Genomic DNA, 24,253 nt, shown 5'->3' with positions numbered 1-24,253 from the left:
CCCTCTTTTAGAGGAGAATTTTCTAGAACAAATTTGTCAAGCTCTCTTTCTTTGTTTCCTTTAATTAGCCACCTCCTCTCTCCACACTGTATCTCCTTATGTTGCCGCTTCCCTCTGGCTCTTGTCTTGTCAAGTATCTGCAAATAATGAGACTAATGTGTCTTGATTCCTGAGAAGGGGAACCTTTTCACAGATGCCAACCTGTAGCTCACAAACCCTTTTCATTACTGCACCTTTAATGGGGCCCACGGATCATCTTAGAGCTTGTCTCAAGACCATGGATTTTTTTGTGCTTTTTTTTTTCCTCCTTGCTCAAAAATGTCTCACTAATTGCTTTCCTTCTCTGCTGGTAAAAATGAACTTCTCTGATCATGTTTTTGCATGCTTAGCACATTAAAATTTTTTTTCACGTGCATGCAGCACTGAGCTCACTTTGAAGATGTTCAATTAGCTATAATTGTAAGCCAAATTACAGCAGCACCAGGAGAGAGTTATTCCAACAGAGTGATTATTTGGGTTAAATTATTTCCAAAGCTGGCATTTCCCTGGGAAAGAGAAAAAAATGGGTGCTGGTAGATAATCCATCTGAAATGAAAGGCCTGATTGCTTTTGCTCTCTCTTGCTCTCTGACTTTCTTTCTTTAATTTCCTTCCTTCGAAACTTCCTTCCTTCTCTTTCTCGAACAATACATATTGACTTTGAAGTCACTCAGACCTTCTACCGTGTGTGACCTTAGGCAAGTCATTTAGCCTATCTGAGCTCCAGTTTATGATGTATAAGAGGGTAAAAACAAATTTCAGCTTGTAGAATTGCTATAAGGATTGCAAATAATATGAAATACATTGAACAGTTCCTGGCACACCATAACAGATGTTGTTGTAAATATTGTTGTTGCTTATTATTACTGTTATATCACCATGTAGCCAAAGAGCTGTACTACAAAAGGAGAGCATGAAAAGGGTGGAGTTTTTTCCTCTTGTGATAATAACTATCAACATCTCTACAAACCCCATCTATGCAAAGAGCAAGCTGCCAGTCTTACACTTCTGAGGCAGTTTGAGCCAACCCAGCAGACTTGGGTAGCAATGTCTTATTTACACCTGAAATAAAACCAAAAGAGAAATCAAATCCTTTAAATCAACTACAAGAACCAGAAAGAATTCCCAAAACAAGGGGGGATACTAAGTACCAATAGAAAGAAAACACATTTGTTGACCCCTGCTATATAGTAGGAACTGTTTTTAGGTGATTTTAAGTGTATTATTTCACTTAGTTCTCTGAATAGCTCTGGAAAGGAGAATTTTTTGCTTTATTTTTCGAGTGGGTGAAGTAATGAACACACGCTGTATAGAAGGGAGCCAGGTCTCAAAACTAGGTTTGTCTTGTATAGTTTCCTTGATTTGTTCGCTATCCAGTCTCGCTCCACGATGACGGAGGGAGAGGGACGAGAAGAGCAGACACTCACGATCCAGAATTGCGGCGGGAGCAAACCAGTCTACAGTTCTGCAGTCCTGAGAAAATTTGGGAACCAACCCAGAAGAAGTTTCAGGGACCAGAAAAACAAGCCTTTCCTGATTGTTATGGCTCATGATTGCAAAGTAAAACCAAAAAAATCATCAACATTTTCCCTGTTTTAATTCTGGAAGAGAAGGGGCTGGAATAATCTCAAGGCTCGAAAAGCATCCATTGTTATTTTCTAGGCAGAAAGAACCAGAAATGATTGACAGAAGCAAGACTCTCACCATGATAAGCAGGAACAAAACAGCTATGAGGGCAAAGCACAGCAATTAGGGAAGCCAAGGAGTTTCACATTTTGCTCTCCTCATTAGCATGCTGGGTGGGGAAAGCGAGGAGATGGGGTAGCCATTACCAGTAGGATCTGAATACCTTATTCCTTCCTGGTTTTGTGTTGCTTGCAGTTACTCAAGCGTGCAGTCTGAAGAGCTCCCCCAGATCAATTCCCTTCCATATTTCAAGAGCCACGAGGGCAAAGATGAGGCATTTGACATTTGCAAGCCCTTGCCCAGGTGTCAGCTGAAGGCTCAGTTGCTGCAATAACAGACTGTGGTCCAGGACTGTCAGCTCAATTAGCACTGTCTGTAAAACATGATGGAGAAGCAAAGCTCCTCCTCCTCCTTGGACATCCTACCTTTGATGAGGCTAAGTAGAAATAAAAAGAGCAGGGGATGCACATTTCTCCTCAGGCCAGAGATCCCAGGCAGCACAGCAGCCGACCCTGTGGCAGGATGCTAATTAAATTAGGCTCCTGGAATTAAAACACTGCCATGGGTGCCAGGCCCTGCTGATGAGGACACATCTCCAAAGCACTCTTGGTCCAGCTTCATGTTTAATTAGTGAGATAAAAAGAATATTGTCTGAAGTATCTGTCTTTTAAGCAATGGCCTCATAGGTAAAAAAGAAAAAGATACCTCCACCATCGTTAAAGACAGTTTTGAAGCTCACTAATTTCACTAACCTCCATCTCTTTTTTTATCTCAACTAATCAGGAAAGAGTAAGATTCCAACAAGACCATGAAATGCAATAAAAATAATTCAAATGTTGGTTTGTCCTTCAGTTTTTTTACTTGTAATAACACATGGTCTGTTTAACACCACTTCAAAAATTAATCCTCAGTGAAAAATATGAGGTTCTTCTTTCAGGGTACTTTTTTTTGCTTTCACAAACTCAAAATAAAGGAAAAAGAATCAATGTCAAGGTTGGGGTAATCTGAGGTGATGAGAATCAAAATGAATGGGTCACTAGATGGTGTATGTTTATCCTATACCAGGTGCGAACCTGTAGGAGGCAGAACAGCATGGAGCAGGTCTTAGACTTCAGCCTACCTACATCAGAATCACTGGAGGTGATTGCAGGGCCCTGGCCCCAGGGTTTGAGAATCAGAAGCTTTGGAGTAGGGCCCAAGAATTTGCATTTCCAACAAGTTCTTGGGGAATGCTGATGCTGCTGGTCCCGGGACCAGACTTGACGTAGTGGCACAGGGCGGGGTCGTTAGAGTCAGGCTTGGGTGAAGGGCTGCTTCTTCCCTTCGCTGTGTGAGCTTCCGTGAGCAGGTTACTTAGTCTCTCCATCCTCAACAGGCCATCTATAAGGTGGAGAAAATGATTCTTACCTCATAGAGAAGACTGAGTAAAATAAGGCATGAAAATCACATAGCGTAGTCCTAGGCACCTGATAAATGTTCCATAAGAATGGCCATGCTGGATATGACATGACTGAGAGGGAAATCAACCAAGGATTAATCATTCAGCTCCTGGATGCTACTGAAAGGATTACAGCTTGAGAAAATTTAAGTGTTTGTAAGACAAAGAAGCTCTAAATCAGGTCCTGCAACAAGGCTATATGACAAAAAGAACATGTGGATAACACAAAAAGCACAACATGGGTAAAATTACAACCAGATTTGAAGGTGCAGTTAAGTTAAACATAAACAGTTAATTACAAATATCTCCAAGGAATGTGTATTAGACACCTCTTAGATGTCGCCTCAGATCTTCTTAGCCTTACCTATGCCATTGGCCATTGAGTCACCCACCATCACCATCGCCATAACTTGCTGTGGACACAGCCTGATTAGACCTTGCCTCATGTCAGGCCAGCTCCCTACTGCCCTCCACACCCAGATCACTGCCATAGAGCTCCCAGGTTGCCGTGAGGAGACATGTCCCAGCTTCCCTGGGCCTTTGCAACTCAACCTGGCAGTTAACACTTGTTGACCTGTGAAGTGAACTTTTGACCACTGGGAGACCAGAGCCAGGGAGCAAATTCTTATCCCTTCTCCACGGCAACCCCAGTTGTCCTGATGCATGGTTACTCTTAGAGCTGCAGAGGGTGATTTGGGGAGGCTGACAGTTCCCCTTGATGTCAAACAGCATCCAGCTCAATACCACAACTGTAGGGGTGGCTCTCCCTCCTTTCCTGTCTCACTCCCACTTTTCTCATTCCTGCTTCCACAAGATTGCACTTCCTAGCATGTAGTAACATATGAGCTTTTGCTCAGGGTCTGCTTTCTGGGGAGACAAGACTCGAATAGACAGGATGCAGATAAATTGAGTGTTGACCTCTACTTCCTCCTTACTAAGGAGTAGCTTATGGGACGAAGGAATAAGTGAGCAACTGAATAATTGAATGATTGAATGAGAGGAAGAATGAATTAACCAATGAATGCAGGGGTTCGGATCATAATTTTAACCTTGTTTCCTTCAGCTTCCTTTGAGTCTCCTCTTGTTAAAAGATAAACTGATGCATATTAAAAATTGTAAGTTTATGTGCAAAAATCTGTTCAAATCGGGCAGCGCCAAACCAGAAGTGGTTAGGAATACCTCACCCATGGGAGCTAGGGGCTGGAATTTTATAGAGAAGACACAGAAGCAAAGCGAGGATATTATTTGATTGGCTGTAGTTAAGCGGTTGCTTTATTTGGGAAAGCCTAATTGCTGTTTGTGAGTGGTTGTCCTTAGGTTTTGATTTCTTAACCTTGAGGCATTTCAGGCTTAGGTTTTGGTTTGTTTGTAGGCTCCTGAGATGTTAGAGCCATCTCAGCCTAATGGCCTCCTTCTTTGTTCACACTGTTTCCACTCTGTTTCACAGTTTTCTGTGTGGGGTGCTCTACCCAGCAAACGCCCTTTGGAAATGCCCCCATCACCAGCAAAACTCATCCCGTGTCACGAGGATTTTGCTACCTTTGCTCTAAATTTCTATAGGCTATTTTTTTTCTCTCCCTTTTTGATTCTTGTTATTTCTCTCATTCTGCCAATCTGATTACTCATTCTCCTACTTTATTAGCATATTCCTATTTAACCTTCTCATCATTACTGGATTCATTTTCCCCCCTCATTGCATGTCCAGTGTCTCTCTGCAAGTTGGAAATGACTTTTGACAAGCCCTTCAGGAAGTCCTGTCATTTGCATGAAAATGACTGGCTTCCTGGCATTGCCAGGAGGGTACTAAGCCCCAAACAAACTCTGCAGCTATGGTGCTTCTTGTCCTTTCAGCTTAAGCAGCCCTCACCCCTTTGGAGGTCTAATGAATGAAAGGCTCTTTGATTGCTTTTGCTTTTAACTCTTCAATGCTCATTGAATATGAGCTTCCTACACTTCTTAACACCAGTCCCAGAAGAATAAGGAAGCAAATGCTCAAGTTTTGTTATGATAGAGCCCTACCTACCATATTACAGCTCCTCCTTAGTTACAGTAATTGCAGGCCCATCCTTCAAGTCATAGTTCCTCACAAAGAGAACAAGGAAGCTGAATAAAAAATGAACAAAGGACTGCTGGATTGGAAAGTGACCAGGTTAAGGGTGAAAAGCAATGGAGTCAAGGTGCAGGATTGTTAGTCTGCTGCTCTACAGAATCCCAAAGGTCTAAAAGGCTTTTTTGGCATCCACATATTCACCAAAAACCTTCCGTCTCCTGGAATACAAAGTCTATGCATTTCGGAGGGAAGTGCAACTGCTCAAATCTATGTGAAGCAAGCACATTTTTTCAAGTTGTAGTAATTAAAATAATTGGCCAGCTAAGAAAAGACTGTCCCAGTTAATTGATCTCTACTGAAGAAACATTAGACTTTAGGGAAAATGCATGTTTAATAGAAGCAATAAGTTATTAATACAAGTGGAAGTTCTGCAAAATGTGAAGTAGTGAGTAGTGGAAACTGTTCAAGTTGCTTGCTGAAGCTAAATTAGTTTGTTCCTTTCCCCCACCGTATCCATTAAACTGTTAATTGATTTAAAATATTAATATAGCTCAAGAATCACAGAGAGACACCTCCTTATTTGCAATTTCTCTGTTAGATGTCTTACTACTGTATTGAAAGTGATTATTCATAATAGAAGCGTACATCGCAATTAATCAAAGCCAAATTGCACGACAAACAGAGGTATTTACAAATGTTTACAAATGCTGTTAGTTCCCAGCCTAGTTCAAAAACAGGTCTTCCTTTTTCCCCTTATAATTTTAAATCATCTGCCTTCAAAGTCATGTTTTCTCTTAGTTTTATAGACTCTGTAGAGTTCATTTCTCCTGTGGTGCTAATTTATGGTATTTATTTGTAAACATTGGCATTAATAACTATCAAAAAACACCATGCATTTAAAGGGAGCTATTAGTTGTGTCTCCAAGGAGAAGATGACTGGTTTGGGCAACCTCACACAGCAGCCTGTCACCCTGCTGGGTCGCTGGAGGATCTCAGAGCTGAGTACACAGCGGGTAAGTGAATGCTTGTTATCACTAGTTAGAGCTTTGGCCCCCAATGCCTTCGGAGAACTAGGATAAATCATGTGTGTGACACAAAGAGTCCCTTTCTCCCACTCTTTTAAGGCCTCGTCAGAGACAGGCGCAACATCCTCCTGCACACCCCCTTGCCTCTGGGCCTTACCCTAGTTTCCACTCTGCTATTTTTTTAAAACATTTTATTTTAGATAATGATCAATTCAGAGGAATTTGCAAAATAGTGTACAGAGAGGTCCTGTGCTTTCTTCACCCAGTTTCCCCCAGTGAGACATCTTGCATAATTACAGCGCAATATCGAAACCTAGAACTTGACATTGGTCCACTCCCCTTTTTAAAGGGCCTGTTGCTAGCCTCTAAGTGGAAAGAGGCCGTGAGCCCATCTGATTTTACCAGCTGCAGTGGACAAGTTACAAGAGAGTGAGAAAAACTGAAAAATGAGATACTCCGAAGATACTTCTTTGCTTCTGTAAAGTTTCATACAGCCTAGTTGTTCCCATGACCCCTAGATGAACTCTTCCTTGGAGCTGAAATAAGGGAGGAAATACCACTAACAAGAGTATTACAATTTTAAATGCCACTAAAAAGAGCATTACAATGTTAAATGCCAATAACAAGAGCAGTGCGCTTTTAAAATCTCTCCACAACCATTTGAAGACAATTGTGTTAAACCACCATTTAAGAAGCTTCAGTTGTGGAAAATTTTAGTCTCAATTCCTAGTATCGTCATAGTCAATCCAAACTTTATTCTTGGGAACTTGTACCCATGAATATATTCTCCCCCTTTACAATTAAATGATGTAATCATTTTGAAGGGTATGTCAAAAGTCTGCCTCTTGTAATATAGGGTCTCAGTACGTTGAAGGGCCTTCCCACTGCAATACAAGTAGATCCTGCATAAAGGTTAAAGTTTTATTTTATTGCTGAATTTGCAGGGAATAAAGAAACTCTTTCAAAAAAAAAAAGGACCTAAAACCATTAGTGATCTGGGTAAACACAAGGGAAAACCAAGGTTGCCCTGAGGGCAGTGGAATATTAATAATGAAATTGGAGATTAAGCCTTGACCAACAATGAGGGGAGCATTGATTGAAGATTGCCACATTAAACTGGACTCTGAAAGGATTATTAGCAAATTAAGATTAACTCAACATTCACAAACAAGTGAGAAACAAACCACCATGAATAAAAGTCAGCAGAAATAACAAACTACAGATCCAGACCACCAAGGACACCAGATATCAGAAGAACTGATTTCAGAGTAGAAAATAACTACATATAAAATACTTAAATTTAAATAATGAAATGACATGAAGTAGGAAAAAATTAGCAAGCTGCATGGGACCATCAAAAATGAACAGGTAGATTTGGACTAAAGATTAAATACAACCTTAAGACATGAAGATAAAATTGTTGAAAGCACAGGTTTACCAGATGCGTTAAACAGAAGATTAGACAGATAAAGAAAAAAGAGAATTGGCGGATAGCTCTGAAATTACATAGAACGCAACATTTAGGAAGAGAAAGGTGGAAAAATCTGAGAACTTTTTTGCTCATCTGTAAAATAGGAATTAAAATACCTGCCCTATCTTGTTCGCTTGTTTGCTACCAGATTCTACTTCATGAGAACAATGCAAATTATGAGACATAATAACCTGTGAGAGGAAACCACTATTGTATACCAACGAGGTATAACCGGACTACCTCTGTCTCTTTCCCTCAGGCTATCCTCATCTAACTTATTTTTCTCTTCATTGGTTTTCCTCAAACCTGACTTTCCCAAACCTCGCTATTGGGAGGCAATGTGAATACAAACAGGGCCCTTTCTCAACCCCTTAAATCAACCGAGCACTTGTTTTCAGGTGTGAACTGGACAAGTGTGGAGCTATTTATCATACTGGTTAGAGGTGCTCAGGTTAGAGGAGACCCCTTGACTTGGGTGGCTCAGGGTGCGCAACCATTTTATACTAAGCCTTAGGAGACACATGGGCTAAAAATTGCTTGGAGCACAGGCTCTCCTACTGAGAAGCAGCATTTAACACTCCATGTCTGTCCAGAAGCTAAATCAGCCACGAATCTACCAAGATAGCTTCATAGATCTTACAGTTTGAAAATGGACATTAAGGATCTGAAAACAACAGAATCTATTATTGACAAGCAATCCTCTCTGGAAGAGGCCTCAGTGGTGAAGGGAACAATATTTATAAGCATCGTATAAGTAGTGTAGGGGAGGAAGAAATTTTCCTCTACCCTTCTAGGTTCTTCTGGGTGGTCTAAGAATTAAATTGATCTGAGACAGAATAATAACATGTACACATGAGAGAAACCCAGGAAAACTGACTAACTCTCCAAAATGGCCAAAGCCACCACCTTAAATACCATCTTCAGCAAAAGACAAAGAAGGATGTTGGGGGTAGTGGTTTGGGACATCAAAGGGGAGGAAGGCAATTCACATGGAGGTGGAAAGCAAATGCTTGGTAAACAAATGTTTGCCATGCCATGCAGAGACAATAGAGAGGACTTAGATCAAATGGGCCTCACTAGATTCCTCCCTGTCTATCACACCTAGTTCCTATCACACTATAGTTATTTATGGTGATAGCTCCTGCCTAAAACAGGCCTTCTATCTTAAATTCCTTTAGGCAGTTAGGGGGAAGGTCAAAGTTTCTTCCTGAGTCTTTTGTTCTTAAAAATAATTAAGCCAAAGAGGGACTTTTTGGGGTGGCAAATCCTGCTCACCTAAAGTGGACTAATACAATATGACTGAATTACTGCCTCTCAGGTGACAGAACAATGATCCAGAGTTATTCTTTTATTGTTTTTTTTTTTTTTTTGAGGAAGATTAGCCCTGAGCTAACATCTGCTGCCAATCCTCCTGTTTTGTTGCTGAGGAAGACTGGCCCTGAGCTAACATCCGTGCCCAGCTTCCTTGACTTTATATGTGGGACGCCTGCCACAGCATAGCTTGCCAAGCGGTGCTGTGTCTGCACCCAGGATCCCAACCGGCCAACCCCAGGCTGCTGAATCGGAACATGTGAACTTAACCCCTGTGTCACCAGTCCAGCCCCACCAGAGTTATTCTTGTAATTAGTAGTACTGTGCATTGGAAGCCCGCATCTCCCTGGCATGGAGGGCAGGATAGAGTGTTGAGGCTAAGAGAGTAGACTCTAAAGCAGTGGTTCTCTACCCTAGCTGCACGAGAGTTTTAGAAAAGACTGGCTCCTGGCCCTACTCCCTAGAGATTCTAGTGGTCTGAGGAACAACCTGGACGTCGGGATTTTTTAAAACTTCCAAGTGGATTCTAAGCGTAGCCCAGGCTGAGAACCTTTGAGAACGGTGTTTTTCACATTTCTTTGTGGACCGTTATCACCTGGTAGGCTTTTTAAAACACAATTTGAACTCTCAGTTCTCAAAATCTGGTCCCCAGTTCAGCAACATCAGCATCGTGTGGGGACTTGTTAGAGATGCAGAGTCTCAGGTGCCTCTCAGCCCTAATGAATTGGAAGCTATGGGAGAGGGACCTAGGAAATTTTAATGTAATGGGCCCTCCAGGTGATTCCAATGCGAGCTAAACTTTGAGAGCTCCTCGTCCACGTGGAGCTGTTTTTTCAGGGGTTAAATCCCAGCTGTGACGCTTCCCAGCACTGTGACTCGAATATGTTGCTTCGTCTTTTTGTGTCTCAGCTTCATCAGCTGTAAAATGGGCCTACTAGGACCTTCCTCATAGCATTGTGAGGCTTAGGAGTAAAAGAATAAAATGAGTAAAATAGTGAAGGCATAGTGGGTTAAGCTATATTATACAGATTTAAATTAGGCATCTGAATCACATTTACAGTCTACCTTTAATCTCAGTGGTTATTCTGACTTGGCATGTGTGGGGCAAAACCTTGGCCACGCATAGTAATCACCTGGGGAGACCTCTTTAAGTCCTGATGCTCAACTCTCACGCCCAGAGATTTAAAAACTTCTCCTGAGGAGAATTCTAATGTGCAGCCAAAGTTGAGAACCAGTGTTTGAGATTTGATTTGAAGTCAATTTGTATATGCCTAGATGGATTTGTAATCTGTTGAATTCTCCTGGGGAGTTCTGTGCTAAGTAGGGAGCAGTAACATGATTAGTTCAGTGGGGAGCACTTCCATTCGTTCTCAGAGATTGTCTTTGCTTTAATCAATGACAGGTGTATGTGTGTATACATGTATGTGTACATGTACGTGTGTGTGTGCATAAAATAACTAGTATGTGGGCTTCTGCTGTCTCTAACCATAAACCTTTGCATTCTCAGTTGGGATTTCAAATGAGCAATGAGAAACCTCAGGGACATCTATAACCCAGACAACCAAAATGTTCACTTAGGCTGCATTTGAAAACTTGTATTTCAGTGTTTGCAAGGCAAGAACAAAATTGGCTGTTCTAAAAAAAAAAAGCAAAACAAGTTTTAGAAAGTGAATTTGATTAGAAATTAAGATTCTGTATCTCTAAGAAGAAAATCTATTGAGAAGCAGCATTGTCAAGTGAAACGAGCTCGGGACCAGAGAGGAGCTGCAGTCCATTTTGTTCCTTCTAACATCTAGCCCATTCCTCAGACTCCGGGGCTCTGCATTCTCAGTCTGATATCTAAAGAGGGGCTGGCGGAATCTTTGATCTCTCGTCCCCATTACCTCTATTATTTTATGAAAGTAATTATCATTTTCCTCTGCAGTCCGTGAATTCAGATACTCCCTACTTCCTGTCAGCATCAATCAGATTTGGACTCGGAAAATTTCAGAACAACATGTAACAATATGACCTCAATCTGCACTTCAGTTCATTTTGTCAGTCATTTACCAAAAATTTATCGAGCGTGTGTCATGTGCCAGACACTGTTCTTGGCACAGGGAATTGAACACGCACCAGAACGGTCCATGTCTCTTCTCTCACGGAGCTGACATTCTACTGAAGAACGAGTCAGCCTGTGTTACATCAAATGCAATTTCCTGTACAGTTCCTGTTTCCTTCTTCACAACGTCTCACATTTGCATTCCAACAGATGTACCAGAGAAGATGGTGAAGGAGGGATTGAAAACCTGACTCAAATTTAATAATAGTCTTAAAAAGAGAGAAAGGTAATAAATCATCCATTCTAACAAGGGGTTAAAGGGCAATTAGTTTCTTGCACTAGTTGTTTCCAAACTTTTGTGACTAAGGCGTACTTTTGAAAACTAAACTTTCTGTGGCATATTGGGGTGAGGAAGTATTAGACTACATAGTTATAGAACTGTTTACTTCATTGCTTTTTAGCACAGGTTGGCAAACTACAGTTCTCAGGCCAAATCTAGCACGCCATCTTTTTTGGTTAATAAAGTTTTATTGGAACACAGCCACGTGCATTCATTTAAGTATTGTCTACGGCTGCTTTCAAGTGTTGTCTATGGCTGTTTATGCCCTCAAATGGAAGGACTGAGTAGTTTCAACTGTGTGTTGTGCAAAACCTAAAACGTGTACTAGAAAAAGTTTTATAGAAAAAGTTTGCTGGCCCCTGCTCTTTAACACAGAGTTCCTGTTTGAGCACAACTCTTGACTGCTCCCCCTGTACTCAGACACACTCAAGGGGCACGTTTCCTTCCCTAGAAACAATTAGACATTGTGCTAGGACTCTTACTTCTTCCTTGTAGCAACACTAAACTGCAGGACCCACGCATTTATTTTTCTGACAGACATCACTTTAATGGTATGCAGCCACAAGAAACCTCACACATTAATCAAAATTTTTACAACTCAACTGTGATGGCCGCTGTGCCTTGTAGCTTGAGAAACTCGTTCACCTCGTCCATTATACCGAAGCTCTTCAAATATTTTTGCTCACATACCACTAAGAGAGCTTTAAAAAACTGTCGGTACTCTCTCACACATTTTTTACAGTGACATCTACAAATTTTCATAAGTTTAAAGAGTAGCTATAGATATAATTCCTAGTGTGTTATAAAATGGGATATTTTAAGATAAAATGGTTACATCTCTTTCCTAAATGTATCCAAAGAAATCGAAATGCTATCTCAATTTGTCTCACCTTTATCCATGTAATGGATGCTGTGGGGTGCCACCCTGATACCCTCTTTATGTAAGCTGACACATTCATTTCCCAGAATAGAGGTTGCTGCTGGCATCTATCTGAGTCTCTACATAGGAAGTGCTTTTGACTGAAGGGAGCTACCTAGTCAAAGGTTATGCTCCCTCCTGGGGAGGCAGCCAACATCCAGTGACTGGTCTATTGTGGGCACTCGAAGACCTGGCCCCCTCACCTTCATCCTGCCATCCAAGCTCCAGAGCTCCCCATGGGATGGATGCAGCCTCCAGGGCAAGTACATCACCGCCCTTGTTTTCTCTTGACCCATTTCTGCTTCCCTCACTCCCCAACAGTGTTATTCCCAAGAGCACACCTCAATAAACCTTCTGTGTACAAACCTGTATTCTTGAGTGTGTCCCGGGGAACCTGGTCTAAGATAGCCATTTTCAAAAGTATGTATATAAGCTCTTCTTTAGCTTAGGAAATCTCATGTTATTTTTTTTCTTAATAAACTTACATTTCCATTCCACTTTACCCACAGGTTTTTATCCTACCATGGTATATTTTCATGCTTGGAAGCCTTTTATTGATCACCCTGTCTTACTTCTCTGAAACTAAATTATTACGTGAATTAAAATTTAATTTAAAAAATTTCTTATGAACCTAAGGTTCCATGTGTTAAATTTATTCTGGACTGAGCTATCATTGCAACAATTAGTAATATACATTTGATCAAAACAACATACATATATTATAAATTTTGATAAACATTACACATAAAAATAGAAATGCTTCTCTAAGTGATTTCTATTTTTAATTAGTTTGTATATCTGTTAACAAATATTATTTCCTATAGAATAAGAGTGTTCAACATCAGTTCTATTCCGTTTTCTATTTTATTTGTACATATGTGCAAACAGAATTGGTGCCTGTCACATAAATATGTAGATGGGAATGGGAGTAGTTTGGGTGCAGTAATGTGCAGCAATGTTCTTCTATAAACTTCTGAGTGATTTACCAAAAATCACAGATTGATTAAATACCAAAAATTATTTTAATGGCTTATCAGCTGACAATTCCAGTAGGTCCTCATTTAGTTTGCTTGAAAACAAAGAATTGGAAACCACTTGGCTTACAGAAGGATTTGTTAACCAGGCATCAAAGTCATTCTCTTTTTCGATACCTACACCATATTTCAAATCATTCCTTTGTCAATTGTGACATTCCAGAGACAACACAGTAGTATTGGTAGTGAATAAAGAGTTGGCCTCTATTATGAAGAGAGAATGGGGGATTGGCAAAAAAGAAGGCTCTGACTGCAGGCTAGCTCTCAGACAAGTCCATTTTATGACAAACGTGCAGAGGAGGTTGAACATCTGCAAAGGAACCTTGCCAGTGAGTCTGTGAAAAGCCGCATCTCCCCACAAGGGGTACACCCCCACCAGCTTGAAGGACTCCGTGTCACATTAGCACACAGCTCTTGAACAACTGTGAGATTTCTCCTACAATTTTGTTCTTAATATAACTTCTAATTATAAGTAGATATTTCATAAGACCAGGAAACATTTGACAAAGGAGGCAGAGATCTGATTCTTAGACTTTGGTACCAGCTTATCCGTCACAGGAATCTTCTGTGTACATTTTCTCTAATAAAATATGGGGGTATTGCATCATTCCAAAATATTTTAAAAGTTGCACAGATTATTAAACAGTCTGAGGCTTCTGGAAGAAATTTTAAAAGAAATGTGCATTCTCAAATATCCAGCATTTTATCATACAGAGTTTATATTTCCCTTTAATTTGAAGAGCATAGTTTTCCTGTCACAGGGCATGATATTAGAGGGAAGGGGAAAACTGAATAAATTTTTGAAAGAAGGGTGAGTTTGAGAGCAACTTTTAAAGAATTCCAGCTGTATTTATTCCATGTTCTCTTATATCTCTTGTTGCTGGTATGGTGACTTCTTTTAAATGACACAATCAGGTGGTATAGAAAACTGGAAGGAAATGTTACCCAAAGTGAGAAGTGGCCTGTCCTGGGCCATCCTTGAAGCTGTTGGAATATTTCGCATACTACAGGAATCTTTTTCTAAGGCTTTCTTTTCTTTTCTCAAACAATCAATCATTTTCCAAGCGCAATCATTGTGGCAAAATCATTGATCGTAGAAGTGTTAAGGAACGCAACTATACTTTACATTTGCAACACAAGAGTTTACAAAGCCATAGAATAGGCTTAACTCAAGAAATTCAAGGCACTTAATTCTCCCTACTTTTACTTTGGTTGTCTATTTTTCTCTTGAATTATTTAAATAATCTACTGTATTCTTTGACCTACACTGGCTGGAAATATAACTTCCTTCTTGTTGGTACAGGATATATTAATAAAATTTGCTTTTTCCTTTTCTGCAAATAAACTAAAATATGTAAGATTCACATACAGTATCCTAGTATCTATTTTATACCTCTTCCTAGAAGGAAATCTATGTGACTAAAAACATAAATCAGAGTTTGGATTGAGAAAACCTGAGATTGACCACGATTTTAGATAAGCCACTTAACTTTATTGAGCTTCTATTTACTTATGTATGAAACGGTGGTGATAATTTTCCTCTCTGGCATTATTCCATTTATGTGAAAGACATGTATGAATGCAGTCAGTTGATATAAACACATATACTCAAAAACACAGCCCAGTGAAACTAATTCTCTCTGCTCTGCTTTATGGAGTTTCAGTTTTGTAAGAAAAGGACAAAGAAGATGTCGAAAGTCTAGTCATTTATAAAGAATCATTCACATGTCTTATCTGTAAACATATGGTTTATTTATGCCTTTAATAATGAACTTAGGGAAAAAATCAGTTCAATTGAACATAGAAATAATTGTATCAACGTGGTATTTGCAGAGAAAGAATTCACTTCATCAAAATATCACAACACTGAATTTCACAGTTAAACCCACATGCAGATTGTAGAATTATGTTACAGAATGTTTTGACGGAATGTGTTACATATAAAAATAATCCAATGCAATTTCCATTTAGCACATCGTACAAATCTCATTCTTCAATGGAATTAACGAGTTTACAATCTTGCCCATAAGGTGCTATGTATTCAAAGTGCTCTGTAGCATTGAGACTGAGATCAGTGAAAAAATACTGTAGAGCTCCACAGTAATGCAGCTCAGTAATAAACAAAATTGGATACAATGTAGACGAAATCTGTAAAACCTCAGACAGACAATAGCATCTATGATGTGCATGAGTGATGCTCATCCTCAATAGGGGCTGGGGCTGAAGGACTTCATGTACACATCATCATAGTCGTAATAAAAATGAGTTTAAAGTTGAATTCATCACTTTTATAGTGAGTACCCTTTCCCAGAGAAAGAAAGAAACGTAGACAGAAAAAGAGAGAGAGAGAGATGTAGAGAAACAAAGAGAGAAAGTTCACAATGCTTCTGCAACCCATTTTCCAACTGAGACTAATCCTCAGTACAATCAGTAGTTCATGACAGCAGTTTGCAGACTTCAGTGTACATCAGAATTACCTGGAGGGCTTGTTAAAACACTAATTGCTAGGCGCTTCCCACATGGCTTCCAATTTAATAGGCATGAGATGAGGGCAAGAATTCGTATTTGGAACAGTTCCAGGTGATGCTGATATTCTGATCAAGGGACCATATTTTGAGAGCAACTAGTCCATTATATCTTTGATCATTGAATGACTCCTTCATTTATTAGAACGAAACACACCTATAAAGAGAATATGCCTGGTCCCTAGGGACATAGGGCAGCCAGCATGGATCATATGATGATTTACGGCAGCAGTTCTCAATTTTGGCTACACAGTAGAATCAACTAAAGAATTAAAAATAAAAAATACTGACACCTACATCCATCTACAACTGATTAAATCTGAATCTCTGGGGTGGGGCCAGGGGTTGACTCATTCATGAAAGCGCCCCATGAAAGTCTAATGTGTAGTGTGGCTGGAGAACCACTACAATAGGAAATTTTCTTTCACCTGCTCACATGAAGAAAGGATGGCCAAACATGTGTGCCTTTTGGAGGACTGGTGTGAACGAAGATGTCTTCATGGAAATCAAAATCTCCAGGAGGCACACTGATGCACAACTATCTCTAGTAATATCAGGGAGTAATTTAGAAAGCCAGGTGACTTGATTTACAATGCACTGCAAGGTCAGTTCACAGGTTTGAAATAACCTAACTCAGGAAGGTGAGCTGCACACTAATTCAATCCAAGTTTCTTTTCCATTGAATGACATCAAGCGAAGAGTCTAGAGTCTAGAATGTTGGTATTTGTACTGAGGTGCAACGTTTACCTGCTATAATTATTGTTACTCATTTCACTCAGCTAAATTATTCACTACTTCAATTTAAATTTGAGCAGCCCTGTAAATAAGGCCCCCAGGGACAAAATGCCACATGCATGCACCACTCTACCTCAGAAAGCAAAACTACAGAAACATACACAAAAAAGGGCATTTTGAAATAAGATTTCTGCTTTAAATTATGCTTCTGGCATAAATAGAAAGAATGGACATTTCTAAGTGTAAGTGAATACACATGCCATGGAATCCTGTCCTGGAAGGGCTGACAGGTCTGGAGCCAACTGTAGAACTGAATGTACATGGAAGGACCCTTACGGCGCATCTTCACAGAGCAAGTCATTAAAGCCTCAAGCCAAAGACTTTAAATAAAACTCTCGTGTATGAAACTGGGAGTAATACTTGATTACAAATAAAGAGGAATTTAAACAAACCCCAGACATCAGGACTGGGCCTTTCCAGTGATCTTTGGTAAAAGTCAAACAGTTGAAAACTAGTCATTTGATTTGAACATAGACACATTAGCTAACAGCCTCACAGTCCTCCCTTAGGAAGCACTGCCCTCAGGAGGTCCTACGGATCTAGTCAGCTATTCTCCGGGTGTGCACTGAGCTGCCCACCAGCACTGACAACTGGGAACCAGCTCCACCAAGCACAGTGACTAACAACAAACCAGATAAAGTCTAAAGTCCTGGTGAGATGCTTGGGTGAATCTTTCTCCACTCTTTACATCTTCCGGAAGACATCTTTAAAACATCCTGAAAAATAATAAAAATGATAGGAGAACTATGAATATAATCACTCAGGATAGTAGGAACTGGGCTCAAAGGATCTGAGGGCATCAAGGAAAGAGCAGGAAAACAAGGAAACGCTAAAAATAATTTTGGCCTTTGGTTACAATCTTCAATATTTTACACGTATACATATATTTTTATAAATTTTTAATATTTTGATATATCATATATTTATGCTATATATCCATATATATATATTCAACTTCACAAAACTACAGGAAGGAAGGCGTAGAGCCCATTTAAAAACAAATAATCTCAGCCATCCTTTTAAACACTAAAAGAGAAATGAATTCTGGAACAGAGTTTGATTCCTTCCTTCTGTGGTGGGTCCCTGTGGCACGTTCTCTCTGTATTTCATCTTTGGGGCCATGGAGGAGAGGTACGGGGCTCCCTATTCCAGAGAGCTGTGCTTGCAAAGACAGAGACGGTGACTCAGAGTTGCAAAGGGGATAGAGGTGGGTGGTGGGTCGCTGCATGTGCTCTGGGCCCACCTCCATGTTACTGGCTGTGTCCTGATGGGCTTGGGGCTAAGCAGCACAGAACTGAAGCCTGTGTGTCTGCAGGGACTGATAAAGAGATGAGCCATCCCAAAGGGGAGGGGACTCTAGGTGGGGTATCTGTTTAGTCTTGCAAACAGATCAGGCTTAAACTCACCATCTGTCACCAGGTCTCTTAGGCCCTCCTGCTGTTCAGTGAAATGTCTGTATCGCTTTCTCTTTGCACTGTCTGCTCTTGCTTCTCTTGGATTCCAGTGCAATCAGGCTTTACAGGAAGTGTTTCCCCATCCAGCAGACTCTCTCTCCTCAGCTCTGGCTCTCTCTCTTGGGATAATTCTAGTCTGAATCCTTCAGCTGTGCCCCACTCCTGCCTCCCACCACAGCTCCCCGCACCAGGCTCCTTCCCCGCTGACTCTGCCCGCTGAGTGGTTTCAGCTTCCCTGTCCTCTTGATCCTGCCCTGGCTGCGGGGCCTTCCCTTCTAGATCTGAGCGTCCCCCTAGAGCCCCCACCCCCACCTCTGGTGCCCAAGTCACTGGCACCTTCTCCACCACTGGCACCTCCTCCCTGCTCAGCTCTATTTCCTCTGCCACCACCTTCTCTGCAGCTGCCGTTTTTCCTAGGAACTCATCTGCTTGGTGGCAAGTTTCCTCACCAGCAACATCTAAAAAGGAGGCGGCTTTCTCTGCTTCTGTTTTCCCCTCAGCTGTCTTCAAATCTGCCAACACCTCACTCTTCTCTGCGGCTCCTCCTCCTTGGTGGAGAGCTTCCTCAGCCACAGCCACTCCTCCTCGCAAGCTCCTGTCCCCCTCTGTGGCCCTGTTCCTCATCACTCCTGTCCCTAGTGTGCACTTTTTATCCACCTCTTCCTCTGGGTCCTCAACCATCACTTCCACACTCAACTTTCCTGCCATCATGGAGTCACCTTCAGGAACATCTTCTTGGGTCATTGTCATGACCCCCACTCCCTCTGGCCCTTGTAAAGGCTCTTTGTTTTCTCTCCCCTCCCATCCTGCAAGGCCATCTTGACCTTTGGCTGCCCACTCCATGGCCTCGCCTGTGGCTGTCATCCTGGCCTCAGGGGCCTGTGCCTCTCCTGCTAGCTCACTCTCAGGAGCTCCTAACATGCCCTCTCCCTCTGGTCCAGGCCCTTCGTCCTGCTCTGAGGAAACTCTGTTCTCCTTCTCTGGGGGAACCATGTTCTCCCTGCCGAGCAGCTCTGCTCTGCCTTCCTGCTCCCTGTCTCCACCGTCTCTCAGTCTTTCCCCTCCTCCCTCTTTCCTCAGAGCTGTTATATCTTCCAGTGACTTTTCAAATCCAGGTGCTGCTTCAAACATGGTCACCTGTCCCTCTTTCAGTGAATCTTCTCCTTGAGGCCCTGTGTCTTCAATCAATTTAGATGTCCCCACCAGTGCTTCATTCTCAGCATCACATTCCATTTCATTTTGGGGGGCTTGTGTCTCTTCCTCAGGTCTTCCTTCCCTCACAGTTTCCCTCTCTCCCCCTTTACACTTTTGCTCTTCATCCTGAAAGGCATTTGCCCTTGTCACCTCTTCTCTCTCAGATTCAGTTTCCCCCAGAGTTGTTTTCGGCCTCTCAGCTTTCCTCGTCTCTGTTGCTGCATCTAATTCCCCAGGTAACATTTCTTTCCTATCATTTTCCCTATTAGATTCTGCCTCACTCTCAACCTTCTCCCTTTCCACGTCTTCCTCACAAAGCTCTTCCAGGCTGTCTTCTGAAACCCCCATCTGGGTTGCCTGGACCTTCTCAGAAGTTGAGGGGCTCAAAGGTGTTTCTAGTTCCCTAATTGCCTTCCTCTCTTTGGCTGTTTCCTCTCTCCTGAGTACTGCCTCTTCTGACCCATCCTCTCTCTCAGATGCAGTGTGTTCCACGGGCCCCATGTCCTCTAGGTCTGTGAATGCTTCCTCTTCACTGTCCTCCACATGTGGCTTTTCAGGCCCTGCCTCGCTCACAGCTGCCCCTCTCTCAGACTCTCCCTTCTCTGGAGTCACCGCTTCTCTCAGGGCTGCTGCCTCCGGAATGTGCTCAAAGGTCAGAGCTGCTGCCTTGCTTGCAAGCACCACCTTCTCCAAACCCTGTTCCTCTTCAGGAGTTGCCTTCTCTGTCTGCAGCACTGTTTGCGTCAAGGCCTGCTCTTCAGGAGCCTGGTCTTCATTCAAACCTCCCGAGTGTCTTACTGCTTCTTTTCCCATGGGGTTTAACCCCTCTTTATCCAGCCTTTTATCCCCTTCTACTGCTACCTCTGCCCCACTGGCTATGCCCTGAGGGATCTCTCTTTCCTCTGTAAACTGCCCTACTATTGCTGACTGCTCTGCTTCGGGCTTCCACCGGTCCAAGGGGACCTCGGCGGCCCCTGCTTCTTCCCTCAGTGCTACGTCCCCCTTCTCCTCTATGATGTCAGCATCCCTGCCCCGGGGAACTTCGTCTTCCTCCACCGCTTCTGTCTTCTCCAGTGTAGACATTTCTGATACAGCTTGCTTTGATTCCTTGTTTGAGTCGAATGCTGGACTTTCCTCCATCATTACCATCATTAAATTCCCATTCGGTGCTATACAAATAAGGTTAGAAAATAAGGTTACTTTAATCAAAGAGCACAAGGGAGGAGATATTACATATAATCTTGTATAATATGAGACATTGATATATATCAAGGGTTTTCCATGATGAAAAGAAATGCTATCAAATTTAATGGACACATTGATATTAAAGGAAAATTGAGCATCAGAAATGTTGAAAACAAACAAAAATTCCTTATCTTGGAATAGCAAAATTTCTCGTTCTCTCACTCACACATGCACGTTCACACACACACACATACCCCCTTCCTACTTTCATTTGAAATATTAGGACTTGCAGAAAAATTATGCAATAAGAAAAGCAATGAGTATTTTATTTTCTTAGAAAAACCATCATTCCCTATAGCATCATCTTACGCCTGTCCTGGGCTTATGTTTCTTATACTCATGTGGGCATTAGCAACACAATCATAATACAGTGTGAGCTGATCATTATACAATACATTACTCTCATATATTAAAGCTACTCTATTTAGATTTAGTCATCAAATAACACTGTAGCTCAAGGTAAGACTTTTTACTAAAGATACCAATTTGTATTACAGGTCAGGATACCTCCCATCTATGTTCAGAAACTGATTTGCCTTTGGCAAAACAGGATCACAGAGCAAGACAGAACTTTGTAGTCTGGGACAATTTTCAACATAAATAACCTTCTTGAAGTATTTCATAAGTTCTCATCCATAATTCCCTGGCAAATTTGGGTGTACTAGCTATCATACTTCTATAAATATAACTTCAATGTATTTCTTAAAAGGCTTCAAATGGATTTCTTATTATTTACCAAATACATGTATTTTTGTTGGAATGATTCGTGCAAAATAAATAAAGGCATGTCATTCCAAATACACAAAGCATTTAAATTTTCCAAATGCAGGATAATTCTTAGGGAGAGAGGAGCTTCTAAAATGGTCTTCTTCATAATTTCCATCAATCTAATCTTATTCATTTATAGAAGACACTGGACCAGATACTATAAAAGAAGTTATCATACCAAGGTGTCAGCCTTCAAATTATGTAAACTTATGAAGTAGGCAAAGGTGTCTTCCTCATTTTTTTTACTCACTTGCCTTTTTTACTTGCTAGCCATCACACCCCATCCCATCACCCACAGTCTACCAGAAACCTAAAGCCCTAATCTTACTCACTTCTTTCCTATTCTGCTACCTCATTCAAGACTGTCTTATCACTCCATTTCCTCTCCCAATAAAAAACATGGCTATCCTTTGTTGCATTCCCTTGGTCTCTTGCCAGCTATTACAATAAACCATTTTGAGGCAAGCCAATAATAGCAGATATTACATTTCCCTTAAAAATGTATTTGGAAGGTAAGTTTTAATATCTTCTTTCAAAGGAGTAAGATAGAAATTTCAGGTCTATCAGTGGGTTTGGTGCTGACTTTCATTGGTGGCCATCAGCATATCACAGCAGTTATTTCCTAAATTGTACCTAGAAGCTCCCAGAGGGAAATGTAGAACTGAATGTTCACTCAGAGGACATGCAGCCCACACACCTGGGAGATTATGGTCCATTGTATTTCATTACAGATTATTACTGGGTTTAAAACAAAGTTAAATGGAAACAATGAGAAACAACAGTGCGTGTCAAGTCTCTTTAATAGTATATCTGTTGCTAATCAAATTCCTGCATGAAAGTATATTTAAAAATCAGTTATGAAAAACTGTAATAAAGTCCTCTATCTTGCTAAGCTGGCCTCTAAATTTATAGATTAATTAAAGAACATTTAGGAAAACAGAGGAATAAAATTGCCTCGCCATTATATAATAATATACTATGCTTAAATTCTAGGAAAGAAAGTGCTAATGGCATCCAGCTGAGCTATTATATGAACACACACACACACACACACCCCATAGGGGCGTCAGGACATCCCTGAAGCAAGTCAGAAAGAGTAATTAAAGCCCTTCTAAGAAATATCAGTGTAAATACATGACTTAGGGTTTTTGATGGTAACCTCATTGGCTTTTGAAAAAAATAATGAATATGAGAGCAAGCAATATTCACAAACAGGAGCAATTTGATTTAGTGGAATGAGTGTGTGCTTGTGAGTCAGACAGACCTGGGTGAGAATGCCAGCTCTGCCACTTACTATCTGGATGAACTTGGGAAAGAACACCTCTCTAAGCCTTCATTCTCTTAGCCATCAAATGGGAACAGAATCCTTGTGATAGAAAATGGTAAAATGCTCAGCACGGTGCCTGGAACACAGAAAGCCCTAACCAACTTTCCTTCCACTCTTTCCTCCCACTGCTTACAGTAGATTAGATTTTCTGGCTGAAATAGGAGTTGATGGATAACAACTCCTGTGCCTGCCTTGCAAAATGTTTGGGGAGGTGCACCAGAACTCCTATGGCTGAATGCCCATTCTAAAAGATGTGGATTCTCTAAGCTCAGGGTCCTTCTCCTGTCACTCTGCCCACTGCATGTTCAAGTGCCACCTGGCCCTCTCCACCTTGTTCAGGGGGAATTGGAGCTCACGGAGCCAATGTTAAGTGCAAATATTCTGACTGTTGCTATTTGTTGGGAGTAATAAAGTCCTTTTTCTCTGACCCAGGAATCTTGTATCTTCTGCTAGCATCCCTGAAACTGTGGCTGGGTAACTTGGCTTGAAAATGGGGTAAAATCTCAAATACCTCAGAATGCTTGATGACTATCATTGAAAATGGGAGGTGGAGTGATCCGACCGTATGATGAATAAAATGAATAACATCCCTTCCCACACACCCGCACACACAGACACAAGTATTCAAATCAGGATGTCTTTAAAATGTTACCCACTAAATATGGAGAAAGCTGATTTCAAGGACACAGCCGTTTGACCAGATGTGTAGGAGTCATGGTTTGCTGAGTCACTCTAATTGGCACTCCTGCAGCTGGAATGCTCATCACCAAGAGCCAGGTCATACTGATGGCAATGAATTCTTCCCTAATTTTAAAAAATAAGCAGCTCAGACAAATCATTGTGAAATGTGCCTTGGCTCTCCATGTCTCCAACGGGTCGGTGAGACAAATCCACCTACCTGGTCAACTAACTGGGATGTGGGCTAGGAAATAGACTGATCTGCAAATCCCTACCAATATTTTTTATTATCTGAAGTCCTTTTTTTCATTCTAGACACCAATGCATTCAAAAAAGGATAATGACATTCCTATCTGATGTCAGCTTTAAAGGTCCCCTTCAACCACCTCCTGCCACCATATTCACTAGGTGAAAAGAAAAGAAAGGTGGCAGAAGAAGGAAACAGGGATAGGAAGATGAAAGATGGGATGGGGCTGTCTTTTGCAGAGGATTCAGAAGGTCTCTCGTAGGTAATGATGTGCCCTTACCTGCACCTGTATCCATGTCTGGCCTCCTGGAGCACTTCTCCCCCTCGTCTGGGCTGCTGACACCAGACTTAGCATCATCGAGGCAGTGGCAGCCAGGCTCCACGGCTTCATCTATTATCTGTCCAACTGATTGGAGACCATATAAAATATCAAAAGGTATAAAAACAGTCATGGGAACATTGCTGAGCTGTTTCACATTTCGGCAAGTGGAGTTAATTTAAAAGCATTCACATTAAAATGTGACCATGTTTTAAAAATCTATGAAGATTAAACAGCTTCCAAGCTATGATTTCAAAAAGAAAAGACAATAGATCATGAAGCAAAGGAATCCATGCAAAGAAATACTTGCATCAATAAAAAACAACAGCCAGAAGCAGTGACAGATTT

At 41.3% G+C, this 24,253-nt stretch overlaps 1 protein-coding gene across 6 annotated transcripts in view; it reads right to left on the bottom strand.

Moving 5' to 3' along the window:
* Window positions 1-15,083: 15,083 nt before the first annotated feature.
* Window positions 15,084-24,253, bottom strand: part of ERICH3 (glutamate rich 3) — a 104,422-nt gene continuing 95,252 nt past the window's right edge. For all 6 annotated transcript variants that reach the window (XM_014740216.3, XM_070267489.1, XM_070267490.1 and 3 more), the window contains 3 exons: window positions 23,867-23,992; window positions 18,080-20,490; window positions 15,084-17,389 (listed from right to left, as the gene is read on the bottom strand). In XM_014740216.3, the coding sequence (XP_014595702.3) occupies window positions 18,098-20,490; window positions 23,867-23,992 (2,519 nt within the window). In that variant the 3' untranslated portion in view covers window positions 15,084-17,389; window positions 18,080-18,097. The remainder of the gene's footprint in view (window positions 17,390-18,079; window positions 20,491-23,866; window positions 23,993-24,253) is intronic.

This window comes from Equus caballus, chromosome 5 (assembly GCF_041296265.1).
Source record: "Equus caballus isolate H_3958 breed thoroughbred chromosome 5, TB-T2T, whole genome shotgun sequence".
Classification (NCBI taxonomy): Eukaryota; Metazoa; Chordata; class Mammalia; order Perissodactyla; family Equidae; genus Equus; species Equus caballus.
This window is presented reverse-complemented; position numbering and strand designations above follow the sequence as displayed.